Source organism: Tinamus guttatus, unplaced genomic scaffold (genome assembly GCF_059628265.1).
Source record: "Tinamus guttatus ecotype Peru unplaced genomic scaffold, ASM5962826v1 Tinamus_guttatus_pri_ptg000240l, whole genome shotgun sequence".
Classification (NCBI taxonomy): domain Eukaryota; kingdom Metazoa; phylum Chordata; class Aves; order Tinamiformes; family Tinamidae; genus Tinamus; species Tinamus guttatus.
Window position 1 is genome coordinate 6,480,174 of NW_028288774.1, and position 22,605 is coordinate 6,502,778.

Below are 22,605 nucleotides of genomic sequence, written 5' to 3' on the forward strand. Positions count from 1 at the left end.
TTACTGAGTTCCAGTAAAAACACCACATTCCTGGGTCATCTATAAGCCCAGAAACAATCACTGCTCAGCGTTTACTCAAAGATCCTGCTTTGTGAAATATCACTTCCAAACGTCGTAAAAGCTACGTGTCCCTGAGATTCTTCCCTCCTTGCACTCCTCGCACAGGATGTCTCGTTTATGTCAGAGATCTTTTCCTGCAAGCGGTGCAGCCTTCTGACTGCATTCAAATCATCTGCAAGATGCAGCAAGCAAATACCTTTGCAGGGCTATTCTGCGGGGCAAGATTTCTACAATTTCTCACACTGGTAACTCTTCTCATGTCCTCCCCCCTCAACCATTAACTTGCACCATGGAGGGGTTTGGTCCGTTTGCCTTAAAGATGGATCCAAAACACCTGCTCCCCAACACCATATTTTGTTTCCCAGAAAAATGTGCAGGACATGACTCACAACCTCCTTGGCCTCACACCTCCCTTCTCTGAGTAGACTGGTCTCCCTCCACCAGCAGAGACTTGGGCCTGGCTGAGGTGATTTGACCCCCTCTCAAACAGGAGCACAAGCAGGGGTACACCCAAGGCCTCAAAGGCATCCAACCGACTCTTCTTCAATGCTCTCACTGCCCTCCTCCTGGCAGAAGATGGGACCAAGGGGTCAGCCTTTTGTTTTCGAAGGACTCAGGATAGTGCAGTTTTAATCCAGTATCACTAACAAAAATGCTACTGAGCTATGTTGGTAGCAGATGACGGACTCGCAGGAGGATGAGTAACAACTGCTGAGAACTTTGCTATGAGATGGAAGAGCTGAGGGCTGGCAAGTAGCTCAGGACAGCCTTGTTACACTTAGTCTAATGCTGACATTGCTGAGCATTTGCTATGCAAACACTTCCCTTCACACGCTGCCTCTGGCGGGGAAACCCGGGGCCCTTGCTCCTGCACAGGAGCCCATGCTTTCTCTTCTAATGCAGACCTTCCTGCACAGGTGCCGGAGAGCCAGGGGAGGTGTTTAGAAAATTGTTTATGTTTTAAACCTGTGCCCAAAAGCTTGTGTTAGAGTCTTCTTGTTACATATGCAATATAAACTTTCAATGACAGAGCACCTCATGTGGGGGAAGGCAAGCAGAAAGGAAGCAGGGAAGCTCTTCTGGTGAGCTCCTTGCACCTCCATAAACATTAGCCTGTATCGCACCAGATTTATCTCTAAGCTGTAGTGAATTCCCGCCCCTGCCCGAGCAAATGCAAAGACAAGCTTGTCCCACCTGAAGTCCCGTTTTCACCTTTTAATGTGCACACTTCATGTTCAGGCATCTGCTCCTCCCAACTCCTTAACCTAAACTTAGCCTAGGAATATGCTGGAGGGACATTTTTTAGGTGAGAGGGAAGACAGAGGTAGGATAGGGTCAAACAGCCCCCGTGGGTTTTTACTTTATTTCTGCAAGTACTAAGTTACCAGCCAAGAAATCCTGATACTGCCAGGCTTGACGCTCTGAGAATGGAGTCTTTCCAGCGGCCTGTCCTGTAGGTCTCTACTGCTGTTACCACGAGCCAGCTGCCGCCTCCAGCAGCGGGGCTGCAGGCCACTGCTTTGAGGGCGCCCTGGCCTTGGGTAGCCTGGTAGTGCCCACGAGCTGGCCTGAGGCCCCTGCAGCACGGGCAGCACGGCCCTGCTGCCTGGGCGCTGGTGCAGGAACGGCTTCCGCGCCGGGCTCCACTGGGGGAGCCAGCATGCACAGCCCTCAACGCCGGCTGGCCTGGGGCTGCGCGCAGCCAGGGCCTCTCCCAAGGCCACGGGCCACTCTGGCTGCGTCCTCCCTTTCTCTGGGCTGCAGAGGCCAGCTCCTGGCCTCACAGGAAGGAAAATTTTGCAGATTTTCCACCACTGAGGGCCTCCGAGCCCAGACTGCTGAGAGCATCCCTGCTCTCCTCTCTGTAGGGCTTGCATGCCCACCGCACTCTTAGTGCACACAAGCCTCTGTGGTTGCACAGACTGAGAATGGCTGGCATTTAAGCCACACTTCATAAAGTATTTTCAACATATTAAATCAAGGAGATTTGTAACATTAAATGATAAACTAAAACAAATTTTTAAAAGGAAATTCTGCAGTGTACAGCATGCACTCAGGCTCCTGACACACCAACCCTCCCTCCTGGTGCCTCCCTGCCGGGCGCTCGTGCAGCCCCTGCGCGACAGCCTCCTGCCCACGCGGCCGGTGGGTCTGCCGGGGTGTCTCGGGGGGCAGCGCAGCGGGACGGCGCCGGAGGCAGCAGCCTGCAGGGCCAGCCTGAGCCCCCGACACCCGCGCAGCTCCGAGCCACAGCCCCACAGCTCTAGAAAAGAGCCTAGCAAACTGGTGGATTAGTTAGTGCAGGAAAGAAAGCAAAATTACTTTGGGTTATTAAAGAGAAATGCTTTGCTGACAGTAAAATGGGATAATAGGGAAGGCTAACATCTCTGTTACATCCTTTCATTTCTTTTCATATGAAAATGCATACTTCTCACTTCTAGTCACCAGGAGAGCTGTTAAGTGATTGCCTTGGAGGTATCAAGATGTAACTGGAAAACAATACGCAGTTTCACAGATAGCACAAAGTTTGTTACAGTACAATTGGTTACATTCCAGTCTAATCCTGTTTTAAAATAAAACAAAGTAATATAAATACATGTAAAGTAGGTACTGCATTGGATTTGTTGTACAAACAGGACATAATTGTCACTGTATCCCTTGAGATATTTTTGGCAAGGTTTTAGAAAAAAAAAAAAAAAAAAAGGACTGGAGCAATCTGAAGGCTGAAAGGAAAAAGTGGAGCACTTTGTATCACAGTAATCCAAAGAAAAACAAGGCTGACAAAAAGTTCAGTAACAAAAAAGTAATTATCTCAAAAGTTAAGGACTGAGAAAATCAAACTCTGCAAAAGGACACAAACAGGACATTGAACACTACCTACCACACAGAACTAGGCTGGTGATCCATCTAGTCATGCAGCCTGTTGCCAATGACTGCAAAATGCTTTAGAGGAAGATCTGAGAAACGCTCAGCTGAAAATTATGAGGGAGTTCTAAGACATTCTCCTCGCAGCTGGCTCTTCCTGAAGCATGGAGTATAATGCTTTGGGGTTTTTTGTTTGTTTGCTTGCTTGTTTTTTACAGTTCTGTATTGCACAGTATGGCCCAATCTTTCCCATATACAACATCTGTCAAAAACTGTAGTTCCAGAACTGTGGTCATCATATTTGCCAGAGCTTTTGGTTCTGGAACGGGCCTCCTTGCCAGAGGAGATGCGGGGCAATTCTGGATGCCAGAGCAATCCTGACTGCAGCTTTCAGAAACTGCTCAGGAAGTTGAACAACATCCCCCCCCCAAAATCTCTGGCATACAAACAGCACCTACAGGATTTATCTGCTCTTTGTTGCCTGTACAATTGTTTTAATACACAAAGTAGGAAAATATGCACATAACTGTAAATAGAAATACCATACTGAGGTACACATCAGCCAAGCTGTTGCACCCATGCACCCCCATTTGCAGAAATGAGAAACTGTTAATCTTTGTGAGGACAAAAGAAATCGACAGCGAAGGCACTTGATTAACAGCCCTAAATCCATCATTTCTCCCAGCAGAGCAAGAAGGGGTGGCAATATCCACCCAACAACAGATCTTTGCCACTTTTGCTATTTTCCTACACAGGAAAGTTCTGTAATTTTTTCTCTACGGCTTCCAAAATCCTTTTTCTTCCTAAGCCCTGGACTGTGCAAGGTCTGCAAGGCAGGCGGGATTTGCCCTAGAAAAGGCGAGAGCCACTTCCACATGAAGTACTTTGGTATCCCCCATCATCCCAGTGCTCCCCGTGGGGCTAGCTGCACCGTGCAGGGCAGTCACAGCGGCCTCGGCAGGTTAGTTCTTGGAACCAGGTGAAACTTCTTGAATGATCTCCCAGGGCGGTAGCAGCTGTGGCAGCAGCTGATCAGCTTTATAACTGGTTTAATAATTATTAGATAGATATAGCAGAGCAGTACTTTTTTTCCTTTTTCTTTTTTTTTTAATTCAAATTATTTTTTGCTATCAGATTGATTCATTTTTACCATGTCCCCAATGTCATTTCAAAGCACTATTTATATGCAGTGTATAATATTGATTTAATTCTCCTCCCAGTATAGCCTAATATGATAACTAATCGTGTGCAGTAGCTGAAAGTCCACATTGTATTTTTATCTTGCCTTTATGGTGGCTTTCAGAGTTGATTAAAAAAAAAAAAAAAAAAACCCACCACCATCACCACCCACTGCATTAATCCTTCACTGTCAAACTAATTCAGCATTCCTGTATATATCTTTTTTTGTTGTGTCTTATTTCAGTCCCAACCTGATCAAGGTTCCACTGTTTTCCATTTCACTAAAGTAAATTCTGTGCATGTGGCATGTGTCCAAACTTGCTTACCAGAAATTATTTTCCATAAATACAGAAGTCTTAAACCACCTTTCCTTGGTAGAATTTAAAAATTCCGTAATTTAATTCTAGCCAATGTTTCCTGGGGTTTTGTTAATTCTCCACAACTACACCTCATTATCCTCCTAAATGACAACACACAAAAAGTAACTGAATAGTGCTCCTGTCCTCGTTAGGTCAGTGAGGAAGCACCTGTTTTCAAGCTTGCAATGCTGCTGCATAAATTCATTTTACACACAGAAACGCAAAAGGCTCCTGCATCCATATAAGCTCTAATATGCATATAAACTCTCCTTAGCAGCACAGGTAAGTATTGTGTGAACTGTACAGGAGCCTCCCAAGGCAGGCACTGAACAACCAGCTCCAAACCTATCTTGACAGCTCAGGAGCACAAAACAGCACAGGGATGGCCAGCTGCTCCCAGCTTGGCTGCCATAAGGTCAGATCTGTGGGGACAGACAGCCAAAATCTATTTGCACTGCATTTCCCCTGGCTGAATAAACTTTGCAAGCCTTTGTGCAATTCCCTCCCTGCAGGACACAATACACGGGCCACACACACAGAGCCATGCTCTCCATTTCACTGGCCAAATGACCTGTCCATTTTCCAGGTGGTGAGACAACATCGTATAGGTGGGCAGTGTCGGGCTCACACACCCCCAGCTGCCCAACACTGATCATGAGGACTGAAAAGAAGCCAAAGATCCAGACTTCCTGCAACCAGCATCGGCTTAGTGCATGCTACAGAGCAAACCTGCTCTCTACTCTCGATGCCACTGTGCTGGAAAGGGTGGCTCAGCTACCTGCACCACAGACGTGCTGCCCACTGGTGAGGCAGTGCTGGTGCAGTGCTCTAGAGATGTAAGCAGCTGTCCAAGAGATAAACACTACTCCAAAATGTTTAGAAATACCACATTTGCCTTTCACTGCAGCTTTGGAATATTTCTGCTTCTGCTAAACCAAGCAATATAAAGAACTTAAAAATTAAATGCCCACACAAGAAACTTCCCAGATTCTTATAAATTTCCTAAAAGATTTGGGATCTATTTCATTCAGACAGGCATTACAAATTATTGTTTTCCTTGAGGTCCTTAGGTCTCCAAATTTCAGAGCAAGTAACTCAGTTTTATTTTAAAAAAAGCACTCAGATTATAGTTTTGAGAGACTGTTTTACAGAATTCTGCATTTTGAGAAGAAAGTGATAAGCTTACCAACAGCCTCCTGCAATAGCCAAACCTCCGGCTTCCATCTTCCCCAGTCAGCATGAAAGAGAAGGTCTCACTAGAAGAAGATAAATTGTCCAGATCTTACTATGTTATACATATCATAAAAGATTACTAGCTTACACTATTTTACAGTGTAGTTGTGTGGTAGGTCATTTAAAAAGCAATACTTCCTTATCCAGTGAGATATGCTACCCACTGGAGCACCTTCTTCCCATCATCTGGGTGTACTGTACTCCACCTTCCTTCCTTAGTCCTTAGTTAGATCCTCTCTTTGGCCCATGAAAAGTGCTGTGTTCACTTACAAGCAGAACCAGATACTCTCTTAAAGAACAGAAATCACTTTTTAAACTGGAAACAACACAACCTTGAAAAATCCACCTCATTTCATATCCTCCTCTGGGACAAGTACTATTTATAATGGACAAATTGTTAAAACTGCAGTTACAGTTCAGGTAAGGCTAGGTGGGTGCTGTGCCAAGGCTGGTAAACACTGCTGACTGCTCTGCAAGCTTGAAATGGCATTGTATAGAGCATGTCTCCTTTGTGTTGCAAGGCCAGGGTCTGTGTAATTACAGCAGCAGAATTACAGCAGATCTTACTGAAGATCTGTCTAGGAGAGCAGCAGAAGTGTATGCCGTGCAAGCCTGGCTGTGTGATGCTCGCACCCACCATATCCAAAGCTCTCTGCTTCTTCTTCAGTTTCAGTAACTCATTCTTCAAATGCTTCTAAGCACTGAATATAGCCAAGCAACACAGCATATACCATTACTGTAGAGTTATGTGGTATGTGCCCTGTGTAAGCTAGTAAAATGTTCCATACTTATTTTTGGCTAGAGTGATTCACATAGGTGAATGCTAGTTCCACGTCACAGTTGAAAGTCCCGTCAGACATGCCCTGAAAATGTCTTATTTCACTTAAACACATCTTCTGCTACACATCTTAGAAAGTCATGCCATATTTTGGGTGATCCACTTTTACCCCTTCGGATCATCAAGTTCTAGTGATGGAAAACAAAGATACATTTCTGAGGTTTCTTTGAATGATAATTCTTTTGAATGCCCCTTTTTCTGCAGTTATCCAGCTCTGAAGCTAAGAAAATCTGCTCCTCTGCTGACATAAAGCACACTCAAAGAAAACCCCTTCAGAACAGCACTGAATCAAGCTGGTTCAAGAGGTGCTCTGCAACGTTACACAAGCCTTAGAGGGTAGTGACCAGGGCAGGTGGTGGGCAGGGCTTTGGCCTTTTTGGAGATTTATTTTAAATACTTCCATTTATGCTTTTGGATTTGGCACAGAGAGTAACCTTCTTTCCCTCAGCCACAGAGGCCTGTGAGCCAGACAGAATGGAGAAGAAAAATAATACAGAACTTAAAAAAAAAAAAAAAAAAAAATTAAATACAGCTGCTTGAGTCTGAAGTGGCCAAGACTCAAGCTGCTACTTCCTTAATTGGGCAAGGCGAGCGTGTGGCTGCTCCAGATGCACTCCATCAGCACAGAGCCGCCGCGGAGCACAAGGGAGTTTACCTGCTGTACTCGGAGACAGGGAGCCAGTCCTTGGCATCAGGAAAGCAGAACTGAGGGATGGCCTTGAGGCGCTCCTCTGCTTCACGCATTTGTTTGGTGGGTCTTTCCAGCTGCAATGGCAAAACGGAGGTTCACTGGGGCTGTCCTTCGTGCCAGCTTCTCAGCAGGAGTTTGCTGAGGAGCTGTGAGGAGCAAGGGCCCATCGGCTTGTTCTTTATTTGTGCTTAGCAGACTGGGGCAGACTGGCCTGAGGCTGGTAGATGCCAGCACAACAGAATAATCACTGACAGACGCTTGTTCGCCTGAAGTTCCTCTGTTGCACAATGGCTGCTTAAAGCTCAGTCCTATCTCAAATTCCTTTCTGCTGCAAGACCATGAGAGAAGTGCCATGGCTTAGCAGAAGTCTTTCCATTGACATCAGTGGCTTTTGGCGCAAATCTTAATACAGCCAAATTGAGTTAAAAGTGAAATATTTAGAAACTAAATTTAAAGACAGTACTTAAACAGTCAGGCCAAACTCTCCAGCACTGGGAAAGGCAATTTTGCAAATTAGGAAAATACTCAATCACCATCTCTGTGTTCCTCACTGTATAACAGAACACTCCGGAAAAAAATCTGAAAACTGAATGATTGACTCCATTTAAGAAACAGATTTGTCCTAATTTTCCCACTTAATCATTTTATTGTTCTTAGCCAAAATGATCTTACAAAGCAGTTAGGATAAACTGAACATAAGAATTTTTCTTTTACCTTGGGAAACTGATATGTCACTTCTGGGAGGTAAGTATTTTTAGAGGGCTTCTTTTTCAGTGACACTACCACAAAATATTCAAATAACTCCCGTTCCTGCCATTCAATCAGCTCCAGTTCCAGGGTTCGGTAGCTTGGAGCTCTTTTCAGCATTGACTGGATGTGCACTAGACGCTGCGTATGAGCTAGCATTTCAAAGAAAACAGAAAGAGAGCTAGATCATTACCTGGGAATGCAATGCGTATGCATAAGCCATTCACACAGAACTTGCATTTTGCCAAGGTATTACTCCAAGCACATTCTCCTTTCAAAAGCAGGCCTTTGCACTGTAGTCTCTCTCACTAATTCTACCAATAAATCAAAACTCTAAGTGCTGAAGTGATGCAACACCAAGCCACCGAAACCATCTGCAGTTCCTCTGCCAAAGATCTGTCTTTTCTTCCCTTTTATTCCCACATAGAGCCAGCTTACAAGCCCTTTTGTGGGCATGCAGATGCCTCTAGCATGGCACACTCCTTAGGCCTGAGCTGGACCTGGTCTACCTTGGAGAAAACCAACTCCACGAGCAGTGTATGCAGCACAGCTCCACATTGGGCAGCGCTGAAGGCATACTTCCACCTCCCCCATAGCACAAGCCCAGCCCTGCAAGCTGTTGATGGGAAGGGGAAGATGAAGGGGAAGGGCAAAATCCCTCCTACAGAAGTGCTTTGCTCATGCCAGTTCATCCTGAGAGGCAGACTCGCATTCATGGCCATATCCAGCTCTGATCCAAAGATACTTCCCAGTGCAGGTACCTGTCCCCAGATCATTCAGGCAGAGTACTCAGTCACATCATTACCAACAAGTAAAAAGAAGTTAAGTGAAAACAGCTGCCTGGGTTCTTTTCCCACCTCTGCACAGCAGGATCTCTGCACGCTGGCAGGCAAAATGTTAGCGCTGCATGTCAACCCCTTAGGACTTTATTCATTGACACGGCTTGTAATTAGCAAAAGGCAGACTGTCCCTTGTGGTTGGGAAATAAGATGTCACAAGCATAGGATCACATCAGTAACTAACCACCTGAAAGGAGGGGAAACCCTCTGATGATCAGCTGTCATGGACTGGTTCAACACCAGCAAGATTAAGAGTTATTCTGATAAAGTGCTCTGGATCTCGGCGTGCCTGCACAGCCAGGGAAGCCAAATCCCCAGCAAGCAGCCTGTCCTGCTTTGAGCTCTCTTGTCTCTTGCTGCTGGCTGGTATACGTCCTATTGGCAAGAGAAAGAGAGAGGAGCCCATCACACCCCAACTGCTGGTGACCTAAAAAATCCTGTCAAGCTACATGTGACAACTGGACCTTTGGCTCAGGATGCCCTGAAAGGACACCCAGCAGTTAGCTGGGGAGCCATCAAAATGAGGATCCTCCCTTCCACAACAACAGGGGAAAAAGGCTCCCAGTTCCCAGAGTAACCAGAATAACTTCTCAACAACACGAGAGCCCAGACCCTGCCTGATTTCCTTAGCAAACTATGGGCAAGAGCAAACTCTGTATTTTTCACACAATGGAAAACAAAACAAAAGGTGCTTTTGAAGTGGAATCTGTCTACAAAAGAGGGATGAATCTCTTCCTCATGCCTTACAACATGTCATTTACAGCTGGTTTTGTGTGAGGTACTATGTGTCTTACTGCCCCTTAACCTGAGCAATTCTTTTTCTCCTCAAACGTTTTCCATCAGACAAACAAGAGTATTTACCTCATAACATAGCTCTGCACTGCTGTTTTTCCCCCCCTCACTTATTAATAACATAATAGATTTGAGGATTTTTTTTAATAATAAAATCCACTGTTGCTGCCTTTGTCTTTTTTATTTTTCTCTCTGTGTATCAAGACTCTTGACAATGAGGGAGTTTGCTGGCTTTTTTTGCTGCTCATTTGCAGCTCATTTGCTGGCTTGGTTCAAGTAGAGTTTGTGCAGGTACTGTGCACTGATAAATAAATTTCTACAATTTGGAAGCTGCAGATCTATAAAAGAGTAGGAGAGTAACAACTGCTTTGCTGGATCAGACCCAGTATGTTGCCTATGTTGCCTCCAACAGTGACTAGCAGTAAATGCTTAAAGTGGTGAATAAGACAACAGTACATGTACCTAACCCTATCCCTCCAGAGTTTTCACCCAGTAGGCTGTCTGGAAAACACCAGCATCGATGATACGGCTGACAAAACAAATCTGTCAAAGGTTCAACTGTTCTTCATTAGACAAGACAGTTGCCAAATCCTTGTTAGAACATCACAGGTCATTTGTCCTTGCTTTCCACATTCATGCTCCTATGTTGGAAACTTTGATCTAGTATAGTTCAAGAAGGAAAATATGCCATAGCTGAAGAATGTTGACAGCACCTGTGATAGTGGCTGACTAGAAATACTGAAGAGCGACCCCTTACCTTTAAACCTGTCATCTGAGTCACTCTCACTCTCACTGTTTTCATCTGCAAGAGAAATAACGAGGGATCAGTTAATGCAAAACCAAAGCAAACAAAAATTTGGTATAGCGCAATGAGACTGGGAAAGAATCATATCTCACACTGAGCCTTGTGATCCTCACGTGTTCTCCTCAGAGTTTTAAAACATACTGAAGAAAAACAGTTTGAATGACTCCTCTAGATTGTGGTTTCCCTGGAAGACATTTCGATTTTGCTTGAAAATAAGAGCTTTGCTTGATGAAAATGCAGCATTCATTCTCTCTGGGAGCAAAAGATTACACTTCCTCATGTGGACTAAACTACAGATGTGAATGCACCATTTGGAAAATGGATTTTAACCCTTTCACTTATTTTTTAGACTTCTACTTTTAAAGGGAAGTTAAGCAGCATTTGGGAAATGAAGAGAAGCCTTATGGGCTTCCCCTGGGCAAGGTTTTCACTTGGCAGAACTCACCATACCAAATGTAACAGGCAAAAGGTCATCTTCTGATAAAACACAGTTCTCAGTTTCTGATTTTGCTCTTTAATCTTCTTTGTACTGCTACTACAAGCATAACCCGATTCTCTCTCTGGACCCACGCTTTTCCATGGGAACCCAAAGCCCAGAATGAATTATAGTCACATGCTCATGTCAGAAAAAAGGAATGAATGAATTGCAGGGTTAAAACTGAATTCTGGACAAAACTTGCAGACTCAAACTGCTGACCAAGTTGAATAAGTAAAAGGCTGGGTGAGTTTTTAGTCAGCCATGGTACTAAAAGCATAGACACCACTGAGAGATTTGGTTTCTTTTTAGCCCATCCCCATTTTCTCCTTTGGCAGAAAAAAAGTTATTTTTGTAAATACGGGAAAGTTTTAAACAAAGAAGAGCATAAGGTAGATGTAGTGGAGAAAAGAAGGAAATCCTGTAACGTTCAAATGGACTCACTGAACTTTAATGCTTGTGTCATACCTCTCAAGGAAGCTGTCTCAATATTGGACATAGAAAGTTTCTTCAATCGCTTTTTTCCTCTTTTTGCACTATAAATGGAATTAATTCTTTGAACAAGCTGTAAAAGAAGAAAAACAGTCAGTGAAAACACACACATTTCTGCTAGGAAACTTTTAATTAATTAATCTATCCAAACAAAATTTGGCCATGGATGATAGGGCAACTGTGTCCTCTAACTTCTTTACTTTTTCAAAGTGGATTCGTATCTCTCTTGTTTTGGATCTCAGTGACATTTTACTTCTTTACCGATGGATATATTTTCAGAATTAATTAACAAAACCAGAAACCTAAATCTTATTTTCAAAGCTGACTTGTAAAAAATGTACAATGAAACCGATGATTCGAAAGCACACTTCAGAAATTTTATCCCTTTACCACCTCATTCCCATCTAGGCTGTTTATTGCTTCACTCACGCTGTCTAAACACAGTGATCCATTAGCCATATCCAGCTTTCCCAAACTCTCATGGACCTTAAGATCATAACAAATTTCAAACACAAGAGTAACACATCTGTTAGCAGCTCTCTGGAACTGTGATTTTAGTGTATTCAAATAAGGACAGAAGGACTGGCTCTTGCTTTTTAAAGCCTTTTCAGGTGCAGAATAAATCAGCAGCTTTGAATCCAGACGATATCATTTGAGGACCTGGCCCATACAGGCTTCTCCTCCCTCCCCCTTCCAACATGTGCTGTGTTAGAGAGGTACTCTATCTGCTTTCTTCAAATGTAGCCTGACCTACCAAAGTGTTTCCAAGTCAGCTACTAGTGCCAGCTAAAACAGAATTTGCACTTCTGGTAATCATCTTTAAGACCTCCCTCTGCAGAGCTAATCCAGATATTAACTGTTTACCAAAGAAAAGATCTGAGATGATGGAAAGTATTAACTAGATTAACTAGTGTTTAGTGGCTTTACAAGAGGTTGGGATTACTAAGAATTAGTAATTAAACAGAATATTATTATTTCTGATGAAATAATTCCCAAATATGAAGCTATTAATCTTCATAAAGGCCTTGTGAGTCAGAAGCAGCATATTTCACTCCATAGCAGCTTTCCTCATAGAGTTACAGAACAACTAACAAAAGCTGTTTTACTTCAGCTTCACAAGAGAAAAAAACTGAGTGAGAGCAGCCAACCTGCCCTAGCCCAGCAGAACGCCAGGAAGACAGCATGCACTGAAACCAAACGTTGGGTCCACAGCTCAATCACACTACCTCTATCTTATCAGGGATCGTATCAGAAACACGCATCCAATTTTGATGGGAAATTTTACAATTACTGTTCAAATCCTCCTCCTGCCTATACCAACATATGGCCACAGCAGCTTCTGCCTGGTGATGACAAGAGCCTGGCCCAGACCCCTGAGCTGAAAGCGTTAAGACGCTCGCTTGCTGCCTGCCCTGAGGAGTTTGGGATCCGGCCCCGCGTGCTGAGGCGGCGCACGCAGCCCGGCTCGGGCTGGCGAGAGGCGGCTGCGCCGGCAGCTCTCCGCTCGCGGGATGCCTCGGCTCCGCTCGTCGGGAACCCGCGCCGCCGGCGGGAGGAAATCCTGCCTGGCTCCCGCGCGGACGCCAGCCCTGGCCAGGCAGAACAAGGCTGTGGGAAGGCGGGCGAGGGGCCCCGCTGCCACTTCGCACACCCCTCGTGAGCTGCTTCTCCTTGCCCTGCTTCAGCTGTGCCATCATGAGTAAAATCCTGCACTGGGGTGACTACAACCCAGGGTTTAAAGCACTTAACTGTGGCTTCCCAAAGCACCCTGTCGTCTTCTCTTCATGCTTTGCATCTGTGGAGGCCCAGAGTGGATGGGGAAGGATGGGAGTTTCTGAGGTTCAAGCTTTTCCTCTGTAACTACACTTATTTTATTAATAAAGGCATGAGATTTTCCAGTAATACGTGATTCTAGGAGCTAAAGCTGTCAGAAAGATATAAATCATCCTGAGACTTCTGTTAAAATTATGAACATTCATATGTTGAAAACATAATTTTGTATGTGGAGAATGTCTGACTCTTAAATCAGACAAAAAATGAAACCTAGGTACAAAATCAGCAGCTAAACTTGCCAAGTATTACAGTGACTGGCAAGCAACTGTGAATTACTCCTTAACTAAACACTCCTACTGCATGCTAGTTTGTGCAGGAAAACAATATATTCCAAGAAAATAAAAATATAGTAAATATTAAGGATATATGATTAATTTCCTTCTTTTTTGTTTGCTTCCTGCTTAGCACAAACTTCAGAGTAATTGAAAGGAATACAAAAATCTCCCTCAACTCACAGTATTTATAGCCATGTACTTTAAAATAAGTCCTTTAACAAGAACAGGAAAGAGTAAAAATGAGCTTTGTTCACAAGCCAAAAATAAACATATTGGCAGTTCTCTCCCCTCTGTTTGCTATTGTACTAGAAAAGATTTATTTTTTTTTCACATCCTACTTTGGAAAATTTGAACTTCTTGAAAAAGAGAAAATTAATTTTTACTTTAAAGCCATCAAGACAACAGAGCTATCAGGTTGGGGCAGATTGTCAGGAAACAAGGGGAAACTTACTGGGTCAATAACAGCTATTTCCCTGAGAAGAGCAAGCAAATGAGGAAAAAAAATCCTCTTCAGATGCCGCTGCACATTATGCATAAGTACTCAGTCAGTATCCATTCAAAATCATCAAATTAGTTACAAAACTCCTCTCAAAGAAGTAAAGAAAACTGCTGTAGAAAATGATGTTGGTTTAAAACCAACCCTGGGCAAAGCTGGCTCTCAAGTGATTGCTGCTTAAGGGCCAATGCAGAGCTACCCACTTCTATAGATGGGATCTCCACAGCATGGGTGTGTGCAGAAAAGAAAAGTTTGGGGGCCCCAAGAATTTCTGTTTCTGTTTAGACCTCAATTTTCTTTTTGGAGGCAATAAAGCTTTCAGTGATGGGTAAAAGCTGTAAAGAATTTGGCAAGCTCTTTCAGACAGGTGAGCTACCCTCAACACAAGCCTCAGAGCTGAGGTCTTGAAATCAGTTTAATGTGCAGCTCTGAGGCCCAGAAGTCAAACCTAAGGAGCACTCAGACCCCTTTAACCTGAACCAGATCGCCTCTATTTTGACTAGGCCCTTGCAATTCCTTTGGGCTGTAGGCAGATGCAGGGATGTAGATGTGGCCATTTACTGTGTGGTGGCAATGGTCCCCACAGCGTAATATTGGCCCCTGTAGGACCAGTTTACACAGGTCATGAGCTGCTCTACCCTAGCGTTTTACCACCCGAGGCTGGACCCTCTGACGCTTTGCTGGGACACAGCAACCCTGGCAGTACCTTTGGGATCCTCCTGGCTCGGCGCGTAGAGAGCAGCTCGCTCGTGGTGCTCAGGCTGTCCTCGTGGAGGCTGCCGGGGGAGGAGGGAATGCCGAGCTGCGCCAGCAGCAGCATGTCGTCGTGGCTGTGCCGCTTGGGTAGCCGCGGCACGCGGTGGCTCTTCCTCTCCGACCAGTTTCCAACACGCAGAGACTGGCTGCTCGGCTTGGAGGGCAGCTGCAGGAACAAGAACAGTTTGAGCTCTTGCCAGCCTCGGCAACATGGACAGCAGAAGTGGCTGTCTCTGAGAAAGTGGGGGCTACACAAGGCCACCACGCCAGGGAAGCCACTGCTCTAGGGAGTATGCGTGAAATACGGGGTTCAAGGTCAAAATTAAAAGATAAGATAATGAAAAGATAGTATCTAAGAGTTTGTTTAAGCTCTGTTTGCTTTGCTGCGATCTAGGAGAGAGCAAGCCATTTACTCCACCTTGCTCTCCCTGTTTGCTTGTGCACCTAACTGTCCTTCCTGTACCTACCTCAAATATTGACTGATATGACTACAAAAAGCACCATGCTGTCAAGCAACTGCTAACTAGCATTTGCCAACATTTCTGGACATACACCTGCACCCACAAGTAATAAATGCCTCACTTTCTTATGTGCAAGATTAATCTACTAAGGGATATACATATATTTTAACGGAAATATGTTTATGTGCATGTATATATTTTACATATATATATTTTCTCAATTGCAACCATACAACCTGGCATTAAACCTAGGTGCCTCTGTTCATTTTCCATCACAAATACATCACTGTCAATAAAACATTCTTTTTATGTGAGAACTTAAAAACTGAAACTAGCAAAGGGGAAAGGAGAAGACTGAATGGGACTCAAAATGACCATAAGCCAATGCTTTTGAGGTCTCTCCTCACCACGGGTCTGCAAGCCAGGAAAATTCGCAGTAGTGTATATTTTAGTAAGAGGAATTCTTTTGGAGATGACTGTCAAAAGTCTGCTGACCTCCTGATCTCTTCCATCTTGTTCATCATGACCCATGACTGAAAAGTCATGTTGCTAATCCAGCTATGTTGCTAATGCTGGAAAAACTGGGAGATAAATGGTTTCCAAAGCTGCTGTTCTTCGGGAAATGGAGACTTTTCTACTTCTGGTCATTGGAGAATTACCCAGGCCCATAGTTGACTTGCTGCTAGTGTCTCTTTGCTTTATGTATCAGAAAAATGACTGCGCAGTTACGGCAGAACTGACAGAAACTCCCGGCTGCATTTCAGAAAGAAGCTACCACAGTAAAGATAGCACCATTGCTAAGATAACAGAGATTATTTATTTACTGAGTAACTGCAGAGAAGCCACTCAAATCTGTATGTCTTCTGGGCATACTTTTTTAAAGGGAGATACCCTTTACCCTACATTTTTGCTTTATTTACAAGGATTCTCCCTGAGGCATGAACAGTATCGTACCATGGATCCATACGGATACTGCCTTACTTGGATCCTCTAGGTGTTATCACAATTCCTGTTAACACACACATACAGAGTACAGCCAAAAATCATCACGTGCAATGTGCCTCTTGCTACGAAGTTGCCTTCCCTGCCGCAGTTTCTGTTTCTCCTCATTCTATCTGATCACTCTCTTTCTAACTTGTTGCTCCCCTCTCAGTAACTTTGCTGAGAATATTCCTGTTTTGAAATGATGTGCCAGACGTATACTAAGAATCCTGATCATACTTTCAGCTTTTGGACTGCAGTGCCCTCAAGGAACCCAACACAGTAATTAAATGAAAAAATACTAGTTTTTGTTCTAGTCCACTCTACAAGACCACAATATGATATTTGGTCGCCTTTTATTCAATACAACTTTCTTTTTTTGTGAAGTCAGTGCATCTAAGTTCATTTAAAACAATTTTGAATTTGAAAATTATATACACAATAAATATTTATTTTTCCTTATGAATCCAATGACTCCAAACAGCAAAGAAACATGACATTTCCCAGCTTTCACAGAAAATCAGGCTACTTTGGAAATTCAGCACAAAATGAAAAGTCTGCTGAGTTCCTGCTCTTTACTTTATGTTGTCAACAGAGCTTGCGCAGCCACCTTAGTTAAATGCATGCAGGTTTTGCTGATTATTTTATTATTTATTTATTGGGGGGGGCAGGCTTGGCCTACTCCATCTTACAAGAAAACGTGCAGCACTGCACGGTACCAAGTTACAACACGCCTCATGTAACAGCACATTCACAAGACCAAGGAACTCTGTTCTTTTCCTCCTGTTCCTACTAAACCCTCAGCTGCAAGTTTGGAGGCTATTCACAAAGAGGCTCAATAAAATGAAACTTTTAGGGCCAGATTCAGCTCCCTGAACAACAGCAGAGGGTTTCTGGTGACACACCAAGGCTTTACCCAGCGCCCCTCAGGGTTATTCCAAACAGCAAATAGCTTCTGCAATCCAGGGCTGAGTAACTTGGAGCTGCCAAGAGCTTTTGCAGCAACCATTGCTATATTTGAGCTTGCTCTTTTCCCATTTGCCCCTTCTCCTTCCCCACAGCTGCTCCTTTTCCCATGCCCTGAGCGATTCCCTTGCAGAGTTGGGAGCGAGCGTCTCGCGGGGAGAGCGTTACCTGCGGAGGTGCTGTGTATTTCCTGTCCTGCGGACTCCACATCCTGTGCAAGGAATCTAGGGAATTCTCCGAGAGCTGATGGGATTTTCGGCCCGCGTGACGCCCTTTCAGCTCCACATCCTCATACGGGTTTTCCTTGGGTGACTCGCCTTCACATTTTTTTAAAAAGAAAAACAGACAGGAATGTATAAAAAAAAAAATCATGTGAACTAAGTGAAAGGCTTTTACAAAGCTCCTCAGCTTTCAGCATGACTCATCCCTCTAGCTGCAGCTGGAAGTATTTGGATTAAGACTTGGCTATGAGGTCAACAAGTTTCTTTTTTCTTTTTTTCCTTTTTAATAAAATGCAAAGATTTCACAAGACGTGCTTCTGAGCATCCGCAGCTGTGCATAATTTATTGATATATAAAAACAAAGACACCTAACTACTTTAAAGTATATCAGTAGATTTTATAAAGCTACAGCAGCCGCTCACAAGGTGAATGCACGGCACTAGTAACTGTTCTCAACACACCACCTTACACAAGGCAAGGCAGCTTTCACTTGACGCTACCTTCGTTCTTCCCTTCCCCCTAGAGAAGAAAGAATAAATGCTTCAAGTCAGCAGTGTCAAGAGAGCAGATTGGGAAATGGGAAGGATGAGGTAACAATTTTTGCATGGACCGTAATGTGTCCTCCAAGTGTTCTTTAGAAGTCCTTCATGCTTTCTAATTAAGCAGCTATCCAGTTCAATTTGCCTAGAACCAATAGCTCCCAAAAGGCTATTCATCTAGCCAGTGATACATGGACACTTGAGTAGTCAATCCCTAAACATGAGGTAAATGAAAAAAAAACCAAAACAAACAAACAAAAAAACCCAACTAGAAACAGACTGCAGCCTTAAAACTGTTAAGTGTTTGAAAACCAGAACCAAATTTTATAACCTAGATTAACCTATGAGATCTAATATCCGTTGGTAGCCATTTCTATATCTTCTGAATCCACTAATCTTCTCACTAGACTAAGAAACATGAAGACGAACAAACATCAGTAAATAGAAAAATCTGTATCCATAGAGAATCATCCCCACAAAGTGACCTACTCAAATTCAAGCCTGCAACATGCAGAACCTTGAGAAATGCAGGAAGTTCAAAGCTTCTGAATCGCTTGCTTTTGTTTTTATATCTATTGACGACCCTAAAACATGGTTTTAGCAAAATATACACAACAATTCAAGCTATTAAATATGAATTCTAAGAGAAATGCAGTTGTATTACATATTGTATTAACTGAGAGTTGATGACAAAAGTATAGCATGCTTTATTATTCACAATAATTATGTTATAAAAACTGTTCATCCCCTTTAAATGATGGACAACTGAGCGACAGATCTTTCCAGTGACAGTAGGCTCTGGATTAAAACCTAGTACGCTTGACTATCCTATTTTTGTTGTTCTAGACAGAATGTTTCACTTCCTCTTTATACACAAGGAAACAGTTTGTGCTTCCCACTGCACTGCTCAGCCTGGAAGCGTGGGACTGCTAGATTCATTGATTACGGTGGCAAAAGCTTTTGCTTAGCAAGTTCACACACTCGCATGTTACAAGTATTGAGCAAAAATATAATTTTACTTCAGCAAGGAATCACATGAAGATTTTTAACCAGCTGTAAGCACAAGTGAACATTTTAGCATTGTTTTAATTAGAAAGCCTGAATAGCTGCTACTCTTGAGGAATGTTTGAGTTGGCAGTCAGAGCTCATTATCTCATCCAGAGGGAATCCAAATCTAGGGGCTGTGCTCTCACAGGCAGCCCATACACAGCATGGAAGGACGACCTTCAGGTGCAGAAAGTGCTTTCAGGAAAGGCCTTCTGAGGAAGGCAACCAACAGGATAAATCTACAGCAACAAATATTCCTGCAAAACACTTAAGCCACACAAGTCTTGGGAAGACCCCCCCTTCTGCAGAAAGAAAATAAAAGATAGACAATTGCACACTAATTCTATTACTTGCAAGCTCTAGAGCTCCAGATATGATAATCATAACAACAATAAAGAGTAAATGTTGCAAAACGCTTTTATGTACAGCTAATTGGACTGTAGCTAGCATAATAAAATTTCTTGTAAGCCCAAGTCAAGTATAGGTCAAGCGAGCATTTCAGAATGGATTAATAGATATCAAAATGCCTGACTACATTAGATAGCAGTTAAACATATGCTTCCTTGTGAAAACAAGTGTTATCTCTTTAAAATGTACAATACTTAAAAATTTTAGCTCAATTCCCTTTCCAAGATTCAATGTAAAATGAAATTGCTTGAACCCAGTTAAATTTGTAATAAAATAAAGGGAAGTCTTGGATGGAGAGGGAGAGAGCAGCAAGGGACCACGCACAGAGGCTGCTTTCTGGCTCGGATTCCCTACCAAAAGAATGCTCAGGCCAAATTCCTCTTCAGCGTAACATGAAGGTCAGTGGAGACATTCATGGAAGGAATGAGCCATTTGAGTTTCTTCAGAAGACCAGTTTACTGTTCCAGATATACAGCTTTATGCAGAATACTTCTATTTTTCTTTTTTTTTTTTTTTTTGCTTAAAAACCTAATTCTTCCATTTATTTCTCATTTTGAAATGATGCCCCGAGACAGAACATGCTTCATTGCTTGAGTTTAAATAATAACTCCTCTTCCCCCAAATCTCTGATGATGAAATAGCTCGATCAATCTGAAACAACTTGTTTCTTTCTGATTTGGTATTTGAACCAAGTTCCTCAGTTCCATCAGAGAATTAAAAAAGATCATTTATTGCCCAGGTCTTGAGCACTATTTTTTAGAATACATGTTCTGTCTGGTAAAAGAGACACTAGAGACCATAGATCCAAAAAGACGACCAGTGAGCACCGCTGCACTACTTATGGGGTGTCAAGAATAAGAAGGACAAGAGACAAGAAACCCAAGATGGCAAGCAAGCGCAAAAACTCCGCTGTGCCTCCCGCAGGCCCCAGGACCTGGGAACGGGTGGTCAGCAGCAGTTTGGGACCTGCAGCACAGTCAAGGAGAAACACCGTGCAGTACAGAGGCCTCGCCTGTCTTAATGAGGCTGATCTAACTAGTGCACCAGACAACAGCAGACTAGCCCTGACTTCAAAGAAAGCTGAATTAGATCCTGGAATGCATATGATTACACTCGGTATCACCCTCTTGGCAGATACTGTTTGTAATCACCATCCCTGCTTCCAGATCAGTTCTCCATAGCACTTTTGTTTCCCATTCTCTTGAATTCTACGTACCAAACTGCTGAGTTAACATGGAACATTTATCTGCAGGACATTTATCTTCAGAAGATCTCACAGGCAATGCAATGAATGGTCCACAGACGAAAGAGAAAAAAAGATAAAATAACCAGTGATCCTTAGAAAAGCCATGAGAAATGGAGTGCCTTGAGCGTAAGCATCAATGAATTTCCTCCGGCAGTTGCAATTTCTTGCGTTGTGCCACCCTGCAAGTCAGTGCCACCGAGTCTTGCTCCTCTGCTCAGCCTCTCACACATGGCAAGTGGGAAGCAGAGACATCCTCCGCAAGCCTGTCCCACTCTGAGAAAGGAGTGAAAATTAAGATTGAGGAGAAAAAGAATAAAAAGTAAAATAAAAACAGGCAGACTCTTCTCTATAAATGGCAGAAATCAGGGAAACTAATTATTTCTTTCTTGATGGGAGAATTATCAGAGTAACCAAGTAATTCACTGAACGCTGACTGTAACTACTGCCTTCTGCTCTACCATGAAGTGAAAAACCCAACAGATACACACTAAGGGGAAGGACTAACCATATTTGTCTTGACTGTTGGTGTCTAAATTAGGAGACAATGCTGCCAGAGAGCAGATACTGTCTCAAGAGAGTGATGCTGAATACCCAGGCTGACAGCCTGCAGCCTCTCCCCCAGCTGCATAGGAAGCCCAGGCTCCTGATCTGCATAACTTAGACAACGGAAGTGAGATGGTTTTAGCATCCAACCGTATGACCAGATCTATATGTCCTGTATGCAATGGCCTACACACAAAATATAGGGCAATTACCTTATTTTATATTAATAATGAATGAGGAGATCGAAGCTTCAGCTGCCAACCCAGAAGAGGATTAGGAGGAAGCCTGTATGCCCAGAGGCAAGGGGTGCAAATAGTGGTAATACATGGGTAGGAAAAAGGGCATGAAGAGGGGAACTGAGACCGAATAAGAGACAAGTAAAAGTACCAAAATGAACGCTCTGTAAGTAATTTTAATGCTTGTGGCATCCCTCTCCTAAACATTTTGCAGGTTTCTGTAACATCAGACACACAGGATGACAGCAGCTCCTTTCCCAAACAATCCCCCTGATGCCATCACCAAATTCTCCAAGGATCTTTTTCACACCCTGCCCATGATCTCTATTAAACTGCAGATAGAGTGCAATGCGGGCAGCTCCTGCACCCCTAGCGCACACAAGCCCTTTTAGAAGGTTAAAGTAAAGCACAACTGGGCACACAGGGAGCAAGCAGAGACAGGTGCTTGGGGAATTATGCTTTTGCTGCCACTGAAGACCAAGTGATGGGAATAGATCTGGGAGTGTTTCTACTGCATGAGACAACAGTTTGGGATTTGCACATTATGTAGATTTACAGCCCCCTGGCATTGCTGGCCCGCTTTTGTCTAAAGAGGTGCTCAATGGTGAGAATCCAGGTGCATTCTGTGTCTGCATTACTCGTTTATTCATAAAATTACATAAACACAAATCCACAGCACCAGCGCTGGGGGGAAAGAGCCATTGGAATGTTTTATGAGCATGTTCAGATCAAATAGATAAAACCCACAAAATCTCCACACTCTTATAAAGTATCTGAACTTAGATCTTTAGCACCTAGATGAGTTCTTTCAACACCAGAGAAGCTGCGTCAGTGAAGCTGAGGAATTTACACCAAGAATCTGTAGAGACAGGAACTACATGCATATCAAAATACAGCGAAGACAAAATGTAGCTGCTCTGAAAAGCTATTCCTGAACAGAAATAAGGTACAGATCGTTATCTGCGTATAATCCTACCACCCAGTAGGTCAGATCAGTACCAAATTCTCAGAGAGGACGTACAGCACCTGCAGCTCGCAACAAGGTCTCAGATGCAATTGGCCTTTAGAGCCCTGCTCCATGAAGCCTGTCGATATGACACTGCACCTGCTAAACTTTTCCAGCTTTGCTTTGCTGTGTGGCAAGTCTACAGAGACTTCCAGCTCCTTGCTATCTCTGCATGGGACTGCAAGAACTTAGATTTGTAATCATAACCAAGCATTA

At 43.5% G+C, this 22,605-nt stretch overlaps 1 protein-coding gene across 2 annotated transcripts in view; it reads right to left on the bottom strand.

Moving 5' to 3' along the window:
• DENND2B (DENN domain containing 2B) overlaps window positions 1-22,605 on the bottom strand; it is a 104,028-nt gene that overhangs the window by 26,249 nt on the left and 55,174 nt on the right. For both annotated transcript variants that reach the window (XM_010225815.2, XM_088525742.1), the window contains 7 exons: window positions 17,312-17,460; window positions 14,686-14,901; window positions 11,352-11,448; window positions 10,361-10,405; window positions 7,940-8,124; window positions 7,190-7,299; window positions 5,650-5,719 (listed from right to left, as the gene is read on the bottom strand). In XM_010225815.2, coding sequence (XP_010224117.2) covers window positions 5,650-5,719; window positions 7,190-7,299; window positions 7,940-8,124; window positions 10,361-10,405; window positions 11,352-11,448; window positions 14,686-14,901; window positions 17,312-17,460 — 872 coding nt within the window. The remainder of the gene's footprint in view (window positions 1-5,649; window positions 5,720-7,189; window positions 7,300-7,939; window positions 8,125-10,360; window positions 10,406-11,351; window positions 11,449-14,685; window positions 14,902-17,311; window positions 17,461-22,605) is intronic.